This window comes from Petromyzon marinus, chromosome 23 (assembly GCF_048934315.1).
Source record: "Petromyzon marinus isolate PM22_M1 ecotype Great Lakes invasive population chromosome 23, UKy_Petmar_22M1.pri1.0, whole genome shotgun sequence".
Taxonomy (NCBI): domain Eukaryota; kingdom Metazoa; phylum Chordata; class Hyperoartia; order Petromyzontiformes; family Petromyzontidae; genus Petromyzon; species Petromyzon marinus.
Window position 1 is genome coordinate 6,018,452 of NC_133689.1, and position 13,272 is coordinate 6,031,723.

General features: G+C 52.7%; 1 protein-coding gene and 1 long non-coding RNA gene across 5 annotated transcripts in view; one reads left to right on the forward strand and one right to left on the reverse strand.

Annotated features, from left to right (window-relative positions):
- Positions 1–9,363, forward strand: part of TRPA1 (transient receptor potential cation channel subfamily A member 1) — a 38,785-nt gene extending 29,422 nt beyond the window's left edge. Inside the window, exons 19-25 of the mRNA XM_032959537.2 lie at positions 339–508; positions 1,761–1,890; positions 3,044–3,226; positions 3,660–3,728; positions 4,912–5,022; positions 6,425–6,522; positions 7,206–9,363. Coding sequence (XP_032815428.1) covers positions 339–508; positions 1,761–1,890; positions 3,044–3,226; positions 3,660–3,728; positions 4,912–5,022; positions 6,425–6,522; positions 7,206–7,398 — 954 coding nt within the window. The 3' untranslated portion in view covers positions 7,399–9,363. The remainder of the gene's footprint in view (positions 1–338; positions 509–1,760; positions 1,891–3,043; positions 3,227–3,659; positions 3,729–4,911; positions 5,023–6,424; positions 6,523–7,205) is intronic.
- Positions 1–13,272, reverse strand: part of LOC116945230 (uncharacterized) — a 44,980-nt gene that overhangs the window by 24,981 nt on the left and 6,727 nt on the right. For 3 of the 4 annotated variants that reach the window (XR_012942632.1, XR_012942635.1, XR_012942633.1), the window contains one exon: positions 369–625. This is a non-coding gene — a long non-coding RNA (uncharacterized LOC116945230). Of the gene's footprint in view, positions 1–368; positions 626–9,362; positions 9,443–13,272 lie in introns of those variants that run through there. The other variant, XR_012942634.1, reaches the window with a different exon arrangement.

The following is a 13,272-nucleotide window of genomic DNA, read 5'->3' on the forward strand; positions in this document are numbered from 1 at the left end:
TTTGAAGCATGTTTTATGTTTCAAAATGGAAATATGGTTTTAAGGGGGGGGGGGGGAGGAGGGGGAAGAGCTTCGTGACGTCATATTCGAGGGGGCGCTCTGACTTTTTGTGAAGCCGTGTGACGAGGTGGGGTGGGCGGGTTTCAAAAAATCGTCCAAAATCGCGTGACGTCATTTATGGACGGCCCCCTTAGCTCTCGCTTGCAACTACCCAATGCAGGAGAACCCCGCCGAGCCCTCTCCGCCCCACCCCCCCACCCCCCCCCCCCTCTCTGCTCTCCGTATTTCCTCTCGGACGCGATCGCCGTGCCGGCACCGGGAATGTGACGTCGGCGCAGGCGGGCAAGTACTTTGTGGAGCTCACGAACCTGCTGGAGTGGGTGCTGTACAGCTCCTGCGTCGTGTTCGTCGTGCCCATGATGACGGGCAACGCGGAGGCGTGGACCTGGTCGGCGGGGGCCGTGGCCGTGTTCCTCGCCTGGGTCAACTTCCTCCTCTACTTCCGACGGTAGCCAGCGCACCAGACCACCACCACCATCACCTCTGCCCATGCCACGCCGCCTTCGCCCGCACGCAAACCCTGTGTTTGTATTGTTTGGGGCCGTTCATAAATGACGTCACGCACCTGGGGGGGGGGTGGGGGTCAGGAATTTGTGACGATGTGTGACGAGGGGGGGGGGGTTTGAGAAATGTGACGTCACATCAAAATGCGCAACTTTAAATAAATATAGACAACGCGTTCTACTTAATTAAATAGACTTTCTAATAAACGTATTCTCCTACAACATCAGAGTGCAGCGCCACATTAAATACGCGCTACAATGACAATAGTTTAAAGAGATTTGAAGCATGTTTTATTTTTTTGGGTGGGGGGGGGGGCAGAGCTTGTGACGTCACATTTAAGGGGGGGGTCTGACTTTTTGTGACGCCGTGTGACGAGGGGGAGGTGGGTTGTCAAAAATCGTCCAAAATCGCGTGACGTCATTTATGGACGGCCCCTTTGTTGATGTTGTAACGTTCTGACCCGGTGGTCCCTACTGGCCATCTGTGGAAAAGAGCTTTGTAGGATTCCTCCGGTATCAAACAAAAGCTTCCGGTTCTGAGTCTCAAACGGAGAGCGGGGGAAATCCGAAAAAGGGGTTTGAGAGCTGCAGCATTCACGAGCAGAGAACGCCGTGAGCCCCTTCGTCTAACGCCAAGTTCAAATGGTCATAGGACAGCATGTTGAACTTCTTTCGCACCGCGCCTCGCCCACCGCGCTAATCGGAGGCGCGGGGGAAGGACAACAAACTGAAAACGAAAGAGCAGTTCTAAAGAAATGAGTTTTCAATCTAGATTCACAAGTGCGCAGCTCAGCAGTTCGGGAGGTCCCGTATTCCCTGGATTATAACGGCGCGCTTTTTTCGCCACCCTATTCGAAACGTTAAAAGTCAGCGGCGGATGCGTTTAGTGATCCAGAAGGTGGCCGCGCGCTGGCGAGCGTACGCTCGGGGCCAGATTAGCGGAACCTTCACTCGCACCGGGCACGAGTTTGGCGTGCGCCCAACTTCCCGGAGCGTCTTCCGATCCAGCGTGCACGGCAGGGTCTCGCGTCGATGGCGTCCGTCTCGGTCTTTCGGGCCGACGTTTTACCACCACCCCCACCCCCCGCCCTAACGAGCCCTCGCCTCTCGGCCTCCTAGCCCCCCCGGCCGGCCCCGTGAGCCGGCGGCCCCGCGCGTAAACCGCCGCCACTCGTGCCGCTGTGGTCGCGCCCGCAGGTTCGAGTTCGCCGGCATCTACGTGGTGATGCTGCTGGAGATCCTGCGCACGCTCTGCCACATCGTCACCATCTTCTTCTTCCTGCTGCTCGCCTTCGGCCTCTCCTTCTACGTGCTCATGAGTCGCCAGGCGAGGCAGCCCGCGGCCGTCTCGCATCCTCGCAAGCTCGCAACGATCCCCCCCCCCCCCCCACCACAGCATAGCTCTTAAGCCTTTCCCGTTCCAATGACGTATATTTACACAACAGAACGTACGTGTACGTTATCGGAGCAGAGCCCCCCGAGAAAATAAAAAAATGAAAGTAACTTCATCGGAACCGAGGCTGTCACGAGGCCATGCGGAATAGCGCGTGGCACAGTTTGGCGCCAGCTATCGTACAGCGCGGTGCAACGTCTTTTAAAACAACGATGCTGGGTGACCAACACCACGTTCGGCTGCCTTTGTCTCCTCCGTGCTGATATTTACACACGGAACCAGGTACTAACTTACGGCTGAGTCTACCTAGGGGAAGCTCAGCACTGGTTCAGATAATCGTCACTGGTGTTGGCCGTGAGTTGGAATTACAGTCAGGCCAATGAGTTCGTGGCGCAGTATACTAACCACGAACCACTCCCCACACTATCACACACACGCGCTCAAACACAAAGACAAATAGAAAGATTCCCCCATGTAACCTCAACAGGCTTTTGGGGCAAGTCCTGTTAGCCAGTAGCAGCAGCGTCTATCAAGGCCGGAACAGCACACGAGAGGGTGGGTCGCCAGCACAAACAACAACAACAACAACCGCCATTCGCCGCTAAGTGGCAGTGACGTCGCCACTGCGACTGTGCCAGGCTATGTGCGCTTTAAGGCCACGTGAAGTGTCGAAGGCTCACTGACAGGAGGTCACGGGACAGACCCAAGTGCCATTGGTTGAATGACTGAGAAGATTGGCCCATGCACCACCTTCGCCCCCTACTATGCCAACATGGATTTGAAGCTTTCGTCACTGCAGAAATCCATACTCATTGGTTCTTTCGGTAAAGTCACGTAGTTATTTTGTTTTATACCTACGTGACTTTACCGAAAGAACCAAAGAGTATGCCAACTTGCTGTGTTTTAGCCGCCCGGTGCGCCGCTCGTTGTTCTGCGTGTCGCTCCTCGGCCCTCCGTTGTCGTTGGCAGGCGACTGCCTCCGACTGCCCAGTAGCTTCCATCACACGAGCCTCCCCCACACGCCCACTCTCACACACACACACTCTCACGAAAGATGTCGTGTCTATGCGTGCGTGCGCATGCACAGGTGGCGTTCAACACAGTCTCCGTGTCCCTGATGCAAGCGTTCGTCATGATGCTGGGAGAAATGCAGTACACGGACAACTTCCTGACGCCGTTCATAAACCAGCAGCTGCCCTTCCCCGAGCTCACCTGCGTGATGCTCGTCGTTTTTCTCATTCTCATGCCCATCCTGCTCATGAACCTCATGGTGAGAGTCGGCCCTTTGTCAAATGTTGCAGCCGTGCAGGTCGTGCGAGTTGTTTGGCCACACGTTATCCCCCGCGCTGGTCAGTGTGCGTGTGGCTGAGCTGGGGGTGGCATAGAAGCGCGGTGGAAGAGGGTTTGTCTGGCACTGCCCCCGGCTGCCTCCAAGCAGCCTGTGGCGCATTGGTGCACGGCAGTCGCCCATCTGAGCACGATGCTCAGTTCCTGATATCGAACCGACATTTGGCCACAGGTCAATAGGGGTCCGACTGTGTTAAAATTATATTGATTTAGAAAGAATTATGGAATGGTGTATTGTAGTAGATTGGGGGTTTTTTTTGCAGATTAGCGGCTCTGCAAGCCAAAGCGTTGGCGACCTTCGCCTGCCTTACGGTTAAACGCACTTATGTGTTTTTTTTTGTTGTTGCCGTGGCCAGATTGGTCTGGCGGTCGGTGACATAGCAGAGGTCCAGCGTAACGCGTGCCTGAAGAGAATCGCCATGCAGGTGAGGACACACGCACGCACACACACGGGGGCTCTATCTAATCGCGTCACACCGAGGTCCAAATAAGATCCTGGGGGGCGGTGACGCGGCCCAGCGGTAGTGCGCGCATCGCCTGTTACAGAGGCTCGCGGTTCGAATCCGGCAGCCGCCCCGGTTAATGCTTCGGTCGTGTATTCATCGCAAAACATGCGTTGACGAAATTTAACGCGCAGTCTTTCGCGATCGATGTTAGCACGGTTGGCTCATGTGCGGTGCGAAAGTAGTTAAACATTATGATTCGTGATTGATTTTTTTTGCGTCAGATTACGTCAGAACTAAAATGTGTGTCGTGAAACCCTCCTCCAACCGACACGGTCAATTCTTTAACTTGCCACGTGAACCAACGAGGCTAATATACGATTGCTGCGGCAGCACCACTGGGTGTGGTGTTGGAGAGCAATCTCACTCTGTCGGGTGGAGGAGGGCTTACGACACGCATTTTACTATTTATATTACCGTTTAAATTTTACCCCTGAGCTGTATATCTCTGTTTCAGAAGCGTCCTAGTCGCAAATGATGGCTCAACGAAGTTGCTTATCACGTGGAAATTTCCAGCAACCAAATACTCTAAGCGTGCTCATGTTGATGTTTTATCTGGGCTCTCCGGTTTTCCCTCCCCATTTAGAAACATCGGTGTATTTTGCTGGTATGAATCTCCATGTGATTATGAGCCACTTCGTTGGGCTATGAGCTGTGGCCAGGTCGCTTCTGAACAATAAGCTTCATAGCTCAGTGGGCCTCACCTGGTAAAGTAAATTGTCAAGTCTCGTACTTGATTACTACGCATGGAAAACTCTGAACCGACTGTCGCACCCAAGTCGGCAGGCCCAGATCCAACCTGCCCCAAATGGCAAAAACCAAACAGCTGCTGCGACTGAGGCCGACCATGCGGCAGCTCTTGCTCTGCCCACTGCTGAGACAGCACTCGGCCACCGGAAGAACATTTCACTTTGGTGGTCGGACGAGAAGAGGAGAAGATTGCCCCAACGTCATTCGTCGCGTTGATCATCCTTCGGACAAAATTCGATGCGCGTAGTGCACGCCTGAGAGTCGATTTTCGTCGACGAGGCTGCGGGTCGTTTGACCCCCCCCCCCCGCCCACTCCCCCCCCCACCTCCCCGTGCTTGACCCCCTCGCTGGGCAGGTGGAGCTGCACACGGAGCTGGAGAAGAAGCTGCCGTCGTGGCTGCTGCAGTGCGTGGACCAGGTGTCCATCACCGTCTACCCCAACAAGTGTCGCAGATCCATGCTGGTTGTACGTACGCACGCGCATGCACACGCATAAAGGTCCCCTCGCCCCCCGCCATGTAGCCGCCTTAACAGACTGTTGGGGCAAGCGCTGCTAGCGAGCACCTATGAATGCCGGAATGTCACACGAGGGGGTGTGTGGCCAGCAACCGCGCCCGGCCGCCTTCGTCTCCCTAGCGGCAATGGTTTTGAACATCACACCAATTGAGGCTGAGTCGACGTAGGGGAGGCCCCGGACCAGCTTAAAATCATCGTCACTGGTGTTGGCCGCGAGCGGGAATCGAACTCGTGTCTCTGGGTCCGTAGCGCCAACGCGCTAAGCCGCTGCACTACCGTGCGCGCTCGCTTGCGTGGGAGCATGCCGGCACAGGCGCGTTCGCCAATCGCACTTTGTGGCATGAGCAGGTAACATTTGTGAGAGGGGGCGTTTTGGGCAGTGGCTCTTCTGCGCAGCACGTGACTACAGATGCTAGAGAGATGGAATGGATTATAAGAGTTGGAGACTGCACTGTACGCCATGGGACCCCGATAAAGATGTTTCCTGATTAACAGTTTTTTTTTAATTGGCATATGAATAGTTCCAGTGTGGTAGCCGTTGAGTAACACGCGTTTCAATAATCAAAGAGTATTACCCCTTAATTAACTCGATGATAGTAAAAGTCAAATTATTAAATCTTGCTTGCGCATTGCATTATGGGAAGAGTTGTCTTTGTGAGGCTATTGCACCGCCGTGCATCCCGCTTCTCGGCCAGTCTCTGGCTTTCATCTTTCTTGACTGGCAAGAGGCTCGTGAATGTCGGCGTCTCACTCAAAAGTACACGCAGGATTTTTCAGGTCCTACCGTGGTCCGTCCGGTGGTCGCCGAACTTGCGTTGGCTTCCGGTTGCCGAACGAATACATTATGAGGTCGCACTCGTTACACACAAAGTGCTTGCCACAAACGAATCACAATATGCTGCTGATCTCTTCAAAGAGCATAAAACTTAACGCGATCTCCGGTCATCCTCGCAGCAGCAGCGGCTTCTGACTGGGCCATCGAACAAAGACGGTGGTCACCGCATCGCGCGCTTTCACATGCGCTTCTACGGCCGTCTGGAACGCTCTTCCTTCTGATATTAAGAAGCCGCTGGAGCTATGCACTTTAAAATCATTTGGATTTAAAACTAATTTCTTTAGAACGCATTTTTGTGTTTAGTTTGTTGTCCTTCCCACGCACCTCCGATTAGCACAGTTGGCTAGGTACGGCGTGAAAGGAAGTTCAACGTACAGTGCAGACAGCATTCTCTTGCATCAATGTTTCCGACGCCTCTGAGCCGGAGGCCGGTGGGGTTTGACCCTTGACCTTGCTCTATCTGCAGCTGCACATGCCACGCTAGGGTTGAGACTCGCATCACCCGTGCCTCCCACAGAGCATCTTCTCGTTTGGCAACCGCAACATGGACGTGCCAGGGAATGAGAACGTCCCCTACCAGCAGCTGGAGATGGAGATGCAGAAGCAGAAATACAGGTGTGTGGCGTGTTTAGACGTACACCTGAGATTGTACACCCGAGGGCTTCGTAGGTGAGAGGGACACGTGGGAACATTGTACAGATGAGAGAGTTACTTAGGTAAAGATTATGCAGGTGTGAGACGCACGTGGGAGCATTCTACAAGTGAGAGTTGCATAGGTAAGGATTATACATGTGTGAGTTGCACACGGGAGCATGTGCATCTCATAGCTATTCATTATTTCTGCTGTCATACGTATTAAATCCCCATTACTGGGACGCTCGTGGAAAGCATTCCTCATCTAAATAAATACATGAGCAAAATGAATAGATGTTTTATCCGCGTGCACACAAATAGACGCATGTGCTTGACCATTATGTCTCCACGTGAGAGCCCATGGACACGGAAGCCTCTCGCAAAAGAGACCGGCGTGGAATTTACGCGCGGCACAGAAATGTTTGGGTGCGACAAAAAAAAAGGGGGGTGGGGGGGGGCAACGCGACGTGAACATCAAAACAAAAACAATGGAACCAGCAAAACATAAACGTAAAAAGAGTTTCACGAAAATCGCTTTGCAAAGAACCAGTGTCAGCGGTTCAGCGTCGCTCATTCGACACCATCCCCACGAGCCGCTGAAACCGCCGACGGCGACGGGTCGATGACGTCAACGCCTCGCGCGCCGTGCGTCGGCGTCGCCACAGGCTCAAGGACATCTCGCAGGCTCTGCAGCGGCAGCAAGAGCTGCTCAAGCTCGTCGTGCAGAAGATGGAGATCGTGTCGGAGGCGGAGCGCGACGAGGGCGACGACGTCCCCTCCTACTCCCTGGCCAAGCGCCGCCTGCTCAGCACGCGCCGCAGCCGCTGGGACTCGGTCATCGCCGCCATCAAGAAGTAGCTGCCGCCCTATCCACACCCCTCCTCCTCCCCCCTCCCCCCCATTAAAAAATAAATGTTCGTTGTACCGGCCCCTACGTGAGTGGGGCGATAGACTCTTAAGCCCCCCCCCCCCCCCGGGTTGACTGTCACCTCCCCACCCCCGACAAATGGGATCAATCGCGTCGGGTCTGTATGCCTCCGTGGATGTCTTTGCCCGGCTTGTGTGTGTGTGTGTGTTTATTTGTCGCCCCAGCAGCAGCAGCAGCATTGTTGTTTACGGGCTTACGTTGCTGTCTATGATAAAAAGAAACAATGCAGGGAAAAAAATTCGGATTTTGAAAGAAATAAAAAAGAGGGTAGCTGGGGCTGCCGATCGAGCGACGCCGTCGCGCTGTCGCGGGGGGACTCCGGCCCGGGCACCGCTGAGAGGCCGGGGGGATCGAGCGTGCAGGTTTCGGTGGCCCGCCGTTTTAACATGAGCAAAACAAAAGAGATGTGTCCGTAATGTAATGCATGCGCGTAGGTATGTGTCTTCAAACTTCTTACGCACCGTACGTAGGCGACCGCATCAATCGGAGGCGCGGAGGAAGGGACGGCAAAACTAAACACGAAAAGCAGTTCTAGAGAAATTAGTTTTCAATCAAGATTTAAAAGCGCTTAGCTCCACAATCCAGCTCACAGTCGATCGACAAGTTACACGCATGGCGTGGTAAAGTGGGGAGGGGTGGGGGGGGGGTGCTTTCGACTATTCCAGGACATCTGGCCTTTTGGAAGAGTAGGCAAAAACACCTTCTCGAGGGGTTCTCTCTCTAAAGCGCCTTCTTGCGGAAAGGCCCTTCCGCTAGCAGTGGCGTGAGCGGGCGCTGGCAGGGCCCGCGCCCTGCCAGCGCCACCTCTCGACCCCAACCGACTACATTTTCCGCGATCCAACCCGAAGACGAAAAAAAACCTCCATTGCGCCAGATATTGGTCGCGAAATTCTGCGTGTTCAAAAGGGACGGAAATGTTGGCTCGACGATTGCGCGTCGAACTCCTCACGTCGGCGCGCGTTGACGTCTCTCTCGTGTGCGGTAGGACGCCTTTGGAAGCACCTCGGCGGCGTGGCCGAGCGGTCGTGCGGCCCTTTCGCCGCTCGTCGCCGAGGTTTCCCCGTTCGAGCCCGGCGGGCCACCCTGGTTAATACAGCCGCGCGTTGCGTTGACCATTGCGGTCCGTTTACTTTATTCGGCACCCGCACGGCGGGTGCGGTCGAAGACGACCGCACTCGGGGTGGCCGTTGAACAATGAAACTCTTTCAACAACGATGAAAAGACACGAGCGGCCACGAAGCACGGCCTCGCGCCACGGCTCCGCCTCGCTGTCCCACAACGGCGAGCCGGAGAACGGCCCCGACCCTGTAAGGCATGACGACAAGCGTACGTTGTCTACACCGTTGTAGATGCGCACAGACCGCTGCGCGGAGGGCTTGGGAAGATCCCCGCGACGTTACGCAAAGGCGACGAGACCGAAATCAGTCGCGGCACGCCTGAACTGGGTGAATCCACTCCTGCAGACGATACTCGTCTGTTCGGCGTGGGCGCGTTCGTGATACAGGTGGCGCGAATAACAAAACGTGCAGTCTGTAACCCTGTAACGCGGTAGTTGCGTTCCTGAAGAACACCGCGTAATGGAAACAAACTGGGTTATCATAACCATTTGGTAAGGCACAGTCCGCGATAACACGCGGCATGCGTACGCAGGCTGAACAAAGACGGAGGCGCGTGGGTAGCATCTAGAAGCATCCAGCGGCATCCCAGTGCCTTGTTGTGCGATGCTACGCCGAGGCAGCCGTACGACCGCTTATTCCTACTCGCGCGACGTAGCTACGTTCGCTCGATCAAGTTATATACAATTTGTATCCGCGTTATAAAAAGAAAAACGTTCCCTAATACATCAATCGCGTTGTGTCCAATTCGCGTTATGCAAACTGCATGCAGAACGTACCATGATTGATAAGACGTGCCATTGTTACGTGCATTGCTGTGAGCGTCTCGAAAGGGAATTCCTCCGTCTCGTGTCATGACGCAAACGGCCCAATCGTGATGTAATTGTGGACAATGTGCACGGACAGCCAACGGCGCAATACGTGAGCTCCTCGTCCTAATGAACCTCTCATATCACTCGTTTCTTTGTCAATTAAATCCTAGGAAAGCAATGTATTTATTTATACGAATCATATAAAGAAATACGTGGCTTTCCTCGGGTTTATTTGTATAAATAAGGAAAGCCATTGAAACTCCCGTACGAGGATTAAGAGCGATGTCACATATAGAATTGTATCCATTGGCGGAGTTTGTATCCTTTTATCAATCCCTTAAAAACACGTTACCTTGAGAGCAGTCAACATTCACTGCGGCCTTGCACCCCTTTGGTTCCCAATCGTTAAAAAAAAACATATCTATATAAAGTTAATAGGTACGGAGGCTTAATGAAACGATGTAGTTGTAAAATTTTGATTCAAAGCTTTCGTGACTGCAGGGATTCATATACTTGGTTCTTTCGGTAAAGTCACGTTTCCCTTCTACGTGACTTTACCGAAAGAACCAAGAAGATGTAGGTGTACTTACGTGTCCGTGCTTAATGCGTGTGCTTCGATTATTTACCTCCCCGAAACCAAATCTGGCCCATGTCTCGCACCCCCAGAGAGGGCACCTCGTACCCCCCTAGCGGGGTGCATGCACCCCGGGTTCAGAGCGGCTCCATTCCTTGAGAGCTCCCTCGGTGAACCAAAAAAGCCTCTCTAGCGCGCCCTCTACTGGAGGCTCTCCCACAAACAGCCGTGCCCGCATAGCAAGGCACGCCAACAGCTGTGCTGGTATAGCAAGGCATGCCTCAAAGTGCCGTACGTATATAGTTGAACTTCTCTCACGCAACCGTCCGTAGCCAACGGTGCTAATCGGAGGTTTCTCGCTGTTTTTGTGTGCCTAAGTCTATAACGAGTGTACGTCAAATGGGTATAACTTCATGTGGAATAATCAAATGCATGTTAACCGTTGTGCGATCAGGGTATCACTCCTCAACGAGGCTGCAATAGTTCACCAACAATTGCCGATGTGAGGCGATATTGTACATGTGATGGACGTTTAACGATTCTCAATTTTGCAATTTGCGGACATAAGTGACCGTGAGTTTAACACGTCGGCTTTGGCGACCAATATCATCCATAATACATCTGGCCGTCGCCTGATGAAGCTGTAATTACTGGCGAAACGTCGCGATCAGATTGTAAATTCTAGATTTGAAGCTTTCGTGACTGCAAGGATTCATACTCTTTAGTATTTTCGGTAAAGTCACGTAGGTAAAAAAAATAAAAAAAATAAGTTAAAACAACTAAAATTAAATCACGACGTTTCGGGCGCAACACAAGCGTCCTTCTCCAGGTGCGGACAACGTAGCGAAAGCACAAACCCTTAAGTGTGTCTCAGGGATGGTTTGTGACGAGGGATTATATAGTCGCGGGGCATGGAGAGAGGGGGGGGGCATGGTGAGTGTGGGGGGCGGGGTGTGGGCTGGGAGGTGAAGTTGGGAAGGCGAGGGTGCGCTGGGAGGCAACGACTTGGGTCGAAACTGAGGATTTGTGTTGTAGATGGCGTAAGTAGATAAGCAGGATAGGATTAAGTCGCATTTTGTAAAGGATGTCATTCCTGACTTACTGTACCCTGGTGTCTACAAACTGAGTTGCACCTGTGGGGATTGTTCCATCGGGGAAACGAAACGACATATTTCTGATCGCATTCGCGAGCACAAGTTGGATCTGAAACATGGCAGGACCGATTCTTCGGCCGTGGCCGACCACCGTTATAATGCTGCTGGCTCTCATGACATTGTGTCCTCCGATACCAAGGTGCTCTGCAAGCCTCCTGGATACTACCAAAGATTTGACCATGAAGCCATCCAGATATCCAAACATAGACGTAACTTCAACCGTGATGATGGATTAAAATTTAGCAATCATTGGAAAGATGTAAGTAACCAAATCAGACTTTAGCTACCGGGCAGTTTACTGCTAGACAGCCGGTGTAGATGTATTTTCATCGACATACCTATATTCCCAGTCTGTTACCCCCAGTTTTACACACTACCATCGCCGTGGTAGTGTGTACCACAAGTTGTTTTCTTTAGCTTGCACATTTCAGTTTGAACTCCATACGTTGTTAGCCTGCGCATTGCGAATTTACCCACCCGGCAGCATAACAAAATGCGGCTTATTATCTACTTCCGCCATCTAGATCACAGAGCCTCAGTTTCAGCTCCAGTCGTTGCCTCCCAGCGCACCCTCGCCTTCCCAACTTCACCTCCCAGCCCACACGCCGCCCCCTACACTCACCATGCCCCCCCCACCTCTCTCTCCATGCCCCGCGACTATATAATCCCTCGTTACAAACCATCTCTGAGACACACTTAAGCGTTTGCGCTTTCGCTACGTTGTCCACACCTGGAGAAGGACGCTTATGTTGCGCCCGAAACGTCGTGATTTAATTGAGTTTTCACTTATTTTATGTTATTTATCTTTTCCCTACGTGACTTTACCGAAAAAAAGATTACAGATTGTAAATGTTGTGGCTTGGCTCTCCAACACACCCACCGGAGTGCTGTACTCGTGACGAATTGGCCACGTTCTGTTTACGTGACAACCCGTACTAGTTGGCTGTGTCGGGTGGTGGCGGGTTTAACGACACATTTATATATTTACGCGATCTAACCCAAAAAAACCTCTATTATGTAAGCGACCGTGGCTCGCTCGGAAGCCAGGCGAGAGGGGAGAAGGTCGACTCTTTAAAGTGTCTCTTGAAAGTGGGTGCAGATTGAACGTTGCTGTGAACGTGCAGTGGGATCACGTCGATGATTTGGTCGTGGTGGCCGTCGACGGATAAGGTGGAGTCGAGAAGTGATGCCAAGGAACTTGGTGTGTGGTGGGTTGTTGAAGTGATCAGCGCAGGCGCAGTGGATGAGCGTGCTAGAAGGCGGGCGTGGACGCAGTGTGATGCTGTCTTGGTGCCGAAATAAATGTGATGCGTGCAGCGATTGCATCTCGTCAGGGACGAGTCTCCCATTTGGTTAATGAACAATCGGCAAGGACACTGTAGAGAGGTTACCTCCACGAATGCGGCCTGAAAGCAGCCCCAATACCTACACGAGCATAAAACGGCACTCCCTCTTCTGTTGCCAGTTCTGAGCCAGCGGTGGAAACTCCACATTCCAATGGCAGGGGCCATCCGAATAGGTTCGCCACTTTTGACCACCCGCCAGTTGGTACGGCCTCATCGGATGGTGCTCATTTTATCCACCACGAAGAGATGATGTGGCTGGGCAGCCCTTGAAAGCCTCAATGCTTCACCGACTAACCGATACATCTGTTCATTTTGCTCACACACAATACATGGCTATTAAATTTTAATACGTATTGTATGTTGTTGTTTAGACACGAAGTGAAGCATTAAACAATGTACGCATCACGTGTGCGCGCGCGCGTGTGTTATTTTGAAAGTCATTGCTTAACCCACGTTGTGTGCATTCTATTATATTACAATGCAGTATTGGTCAGGAGCTGGGTGCCAATGCCGAGGTCTTCTGGCCACGGCGAGAGGGCTTCAGGAGAGAGCGTGTGGAGATTTGCAACTCCGTTGAAGGAGCGCAGACTACAGGCGGTTTACCATGTGGTTCGTGTTGCCTAGATGGCGATATCAGCTGCGTTTAAGGTCATAAGAAGGCACGTAACAGGCCGGGACAGATTTTGACATCGCTGGGGCCCTGAAGCAACGTGAGGCTTAGAGGGCAAATATGCCAATTGATTTGAATTGTACGTGTGACGCAGTGGATTGCAAACTGCTCTATGAACCGCAGAAGCTTGAGT